Source organism: Perkinsus marinus (assembly GCF_000006405.1).
Source record: "Perkinsus marinus ATCC 50983 genomic scaffold scf_1104296952298, whole genome shotgun sequence".
Taxonomy (NCBI): Eukaryota; Perkinsozoa; order Perkinsida; family Perkinsidae; genus Perkinsus; species Perkinsus marinus.
The window spans coordinates 188,896-192,852 of NW_003208915.1; the positions used below are offsets into that span (position 1 = coordinate 188,896).

At 47.1% G+C, this 3,957-nt stretch overlaps 2 protein-coding genes across 2 annotated transcripts; both read left to right on the top strand.

Annotated features, from left to right (window-relative positions):
- Positions 1–1,294: 1,294 nt before the first annotated feature.
- Pmar_PMAR009999 (cation efflux protein/ zinc transporter, putative) lies at positions 1,295–2,749 on the top strand (the record flags this gene model as incomplete). The annotated part of the gene is made up of 11 exons (XM_002777146.1): positions 1,295–1,372; positions 1,428–1,514; positions 1,568–1,646; positions 1,694–1,775; positions 1,819–1,897; positions 1,946–2,029; positions 2,074–2,143; positions 2,191–2,257; positions 2,306–2,409; positions 2,455–2,569; positions 2,623–2,749. 11 exons carry the CDS (start codon positions 1,295–1,297, stop codon positions 2,747–2,749), a joined length of 972 nt encoding a protein of 323 aa, XP_002777192.1.
- A 397-nt stretch (positions 2,750–3,146) lies between these two features.
- Pmar_PMAR010000 (hypothetical protein) lies at positions 3,147–3,547 on the top strand (the record flags this gene model as incomplete). The annotated part of the gene is made up of 2 exons (XM_002777147.1): positions 3,147–3,259; positions 3,500–3,547. Coding segments are annotated over 2 exons (161 nt in total), but the record flags the coding sequence as incomplete, so codon positions are not given.
- Positions 3,548–3,957: the final 410 nt, after the last annotated feature.

A 3,957-nucleotide genomic window follows, 5' to 3' on the forward strand; every position in this document is an offset into this window, starting at 1 on the left:
ATACACCTTTTCGAACGTGGACTATCTATTTGGCAATGTAGAGAAGAAGTTAGAATTGTCCATATAATCGTTGAAAAGATGTAGAATGTGTCTATAGAGCGAATGGGAAGTTACCTCGACCACCACCGTACCGTTCCAGGTTCTATCCCCGCTCCTCACGCCCTTCGATCATTCGGTATCTTAGCAGTGGGTGTAGCCGTTCTCATATCATACTAGGGGCCGTCTTCAGAAACGGAAGTACTCAACCGTGACGCGTCTACCATACCACACCAGAGTGGACGTCCCCAACCTCTAATATGATCTCCTTGTTTTCCTAGAAAGCCCCAAGGACGGCCTCCCAGGGCCCGCCATTCGAATCAATAGCAACTACGAAAGACTAGTAGAATCCTCGTCACGTACCAAAAAAATGCAGTTAGCGCGCGCCCAGATAAAAGAAAATTATTGGAAAATTGTTGGCGTTGAATCGGAGCTAGAGAACAAAATGCTAGTGATCGCCTTTCAGAGACACGATCCCTTGCACAGGGTGATGTGTGGTAGCATGGTGGGGACTCGTCTCAGCTGCATTTAGCTGTCTCCAATGGATCTATCTCACGATCATCGTCGAGGCAGCTACTCTCCGGAGATGCATGCTGGGTCTTTTAATGGATGTAAAATTGGGAGGCTCATAGCGGACCTACTTTGTATCTTACCATCTCGAGCTCTGGATACATCTTATACTCAGCTAGTAGAACTCCACTCTTTGTTATGACAAGCCAGTTCGACGGCATTCGTTCGTGTAACTCAACCTGTTACTCTTCGTTTAGAGGCCAGAGCTCTCAGCGGAGTACTCAGCATACTACGATTCGCCCGAGATGTGGTATGGAATGTCTTTATTATAGGCCTTACCGAGCCTATCATGCGGTCATATCGATCGGACAGCTGTACTGCCTGTCCTTCCCCTCGTCTTCACCCACGCTCCAACATAACGCAAGTCGTGAACCCATATGGAGGTAGTGTCTTCGCAAGGTCATAGTAGCAAAGTAGTTGTTCTTAAGGTACCGTCACATACGCTCCTTCCGAGTCGGGTGAGACAACAATAGTACCTCCATCTCACGTAATACCGCCGCTGGGGATCGAACCCTATACCTCACCAGGCCCTACTGTTAGGTTCAGAAGAAGCCTGTGTCCATGAAAATTCGGGTGGCCCTGCATTCCTCCCTCGTTGTTAATATAGCACTCACGTTAGCTAAAGCTGTTTGTCTAGTCGAAAGCGGTTCGCTCGCGGTGAGTAGTGGCTACCCTACCTCTCCTTTGCATGAATCTCATCTCCCCAGGATACTGTCAGGTCCTGGCCTCTCTAGTTGACTCGTTATTGGACTTACTTTCACAGCTTGTAGGAAAGGATGAGTACCACTGTGGGAAACAGAGAACAAGTTGGTGTGACGTAGGTGCTTTGGTGGACGGAACATAAGGCGAATCATTCGTATAACGAGACCTATCCCGCTGGGCAACGCCGACTGGAGCCGTTGGGAGTGGTAGTATTATTTTTGTGGCGCAGTGACGGAGCAGTGTGATATCGTGGTGATAGGTGATATGTGCTTGCTGGATGGGTATGGCTTCTATTGAGGTCATAAGGGAATCCTGCGGCGTATTAGCGGAGTATATCGGTAGGGTGATAGAAAGAGGAATTCACTGTGGCTATGAAGAGCAGCAGGTACGGACAAGGTTCCGCCACTGGAAATGACGCCTATGGTCGCGGGGATAATGATTGTGGCTATCGCCTCAAAAACTGCCTTGTAATACTAGATGTGGAAGAGGCGGGTTCGATTCTATGCAAAGGTATTTTTACTGTCGTAAAATAGGAGAGGAGGCGAACTCTGAGAACGTGAAGGCCTTAGCTCAGGACCATGTTAACGATGTAATGCTCGACTGAACTCATGGAAATTCTCAAGGAGTTGCTGCTCAGGTGTTCTCCAACACTGGTGCTGTACTAGCAGCTTGGGCAGCATACGAAAGTCCTAGGCTCTGGTGGGTAGACTCTACGTCCGCTGTAGGTTGAGAGGAAGGTGTGGTATGGAATTGGAATATTGGTAGATACTTATATCACTGTATATTATTGGGTCCTGGATAGAAACGGGTAAGGAACAAGCTGCGATGATCGCTGGTAATGGTAGTAGGCTCAGCAGTAGAGAGCACATGTATTGGTATTAGGTCGCTCTGCTGATCCGGAGTTCCTAGCCAACATAAGGGATATTGCGAATCAGTATCATCCTGAGCTGTAGGGCTATGAGGAGCTCTGTAGTGGAGGAGTTGGGAATTGTTTTAGATATGCGGATATCATACGAGCCTATCACTTCGGTCCGAATTTCCTGGTTGAACTTGAGATGGTATTACCGGAGACGTACCAGCTGAGAGAAAGCCATGATATAGGTAGTATTTGATGGAGATTTATGAGGAGGTGTTGATTCTATTTAGGCATGGGCCTACAGCATAAAATCGAGGACCTTGATCGAGTGGAGCGAGCGTTTGTGCATATAGACTACCAGGAACGCCCTTACGATGAACACGATGAGAATTCATGGCCGAATGAGTGGGTTGATAAAGGAATCGATGATGACTGTGTTATTATGGAGGCATTGGTAGGTACTATGAGAAAGTTAGAGGATCCCCACGGCAGAAGTCGGCTAAATGCCGCACTGTGAAGGAGGGCGAGGCTCATGCTTCTGGTGCTAGTGGTGGTGTTTTCGAAACACTGGCTCGTCGACTATAGTTCTTATCGTGTTATCACCACCATCGTCATCACTGATACTATAACTACTGCAGCTCAATGCACGTCGTTGCTTTTTGCTGGTCTTAACATTCTTCTTCTGCCCCCCCCCCCCTCCCTAGGGCGTCTGTACTCCTCGGCGTGCTTGTAGTTAGGGAACCCGCATCTGAACGTAGTAGTACAGATCTACTGAGAAAGGTTTCGGATAGCGACTATATAGCACTTGTTGGGTTGGAAGGCTTTCGATTCTTGATCTTGAGCATAAAATTCGTCAAACAGCGGTTGTTCATTGCATTATGTGTGGCTTGACATTTATAGCATGTATCCACGGAAATGTGGGATGGGGGAAGGATGGACACACTCGAGCGAGAGTGTCAGTTTTACCTTTTTGAGTCGTCCAATGGAGGCAGATATTGAAGAGCCGGAAAGCAGCACTATAGTGGATTCCGATCGAAGGGATCTGGCTGAGGACCCTCTAGCGCGGGCAGTGGCAGCAGCAGCTTCGGCGTCGTTGTAAGGAGTTGCATTCGAATCACTGCTCTACTCGAATGATAATGCTATCTAGGGTGATGCATATATCATCGGGCGCGCGCTTTTTTTCGCACGTTTTGTATGTTTGAAAACATATATAGCATCAGTATGATATATATAGGTAATTTTTTATATAGTGAAGTCCACAGAATCGAATGATATCGGTTTTGGAAGCGTTGAAAATATTGAGACCATCGCAGAATGGTATTGGAATTTTGGTAGGTACAGCGCCTCTGGCATGCCTCATCGATGTTTGGATTTCGTACGAGTGTGAGTATTGAGGATAAGTGCTTGTTGGTGTTGTAGTAGTTGAAATGTGCAGGAAAGTAGCGGCATTGACGAAGGAGAAGGACGAGCTGTTGGGTAGAGTGGAGGAGCTGGAGAGCACTCTGAGGATAGTACAAACTGGTAACACTAGGCTCTGGAGCAGTGTTGGAATATACGTGCGCTTTCATCAGCTGAGCTCAGGAATAGGAATTCGGGTAGAAGTGTACAGAAAGCAAGCATGATTCATCAAAATTCCCTAGGAATTTTCAGGTTATCACCAACACATGTAGTTGACCATATGCGTAGTTTTTCACACTGGTTTCGAGGGAAAAGAAGGGAAAAATTACGGATTATTGCACATGCTTTTCCTGAGTATATGTACTATGCCGTTTCGGATGGTGAATGCCTTGAGA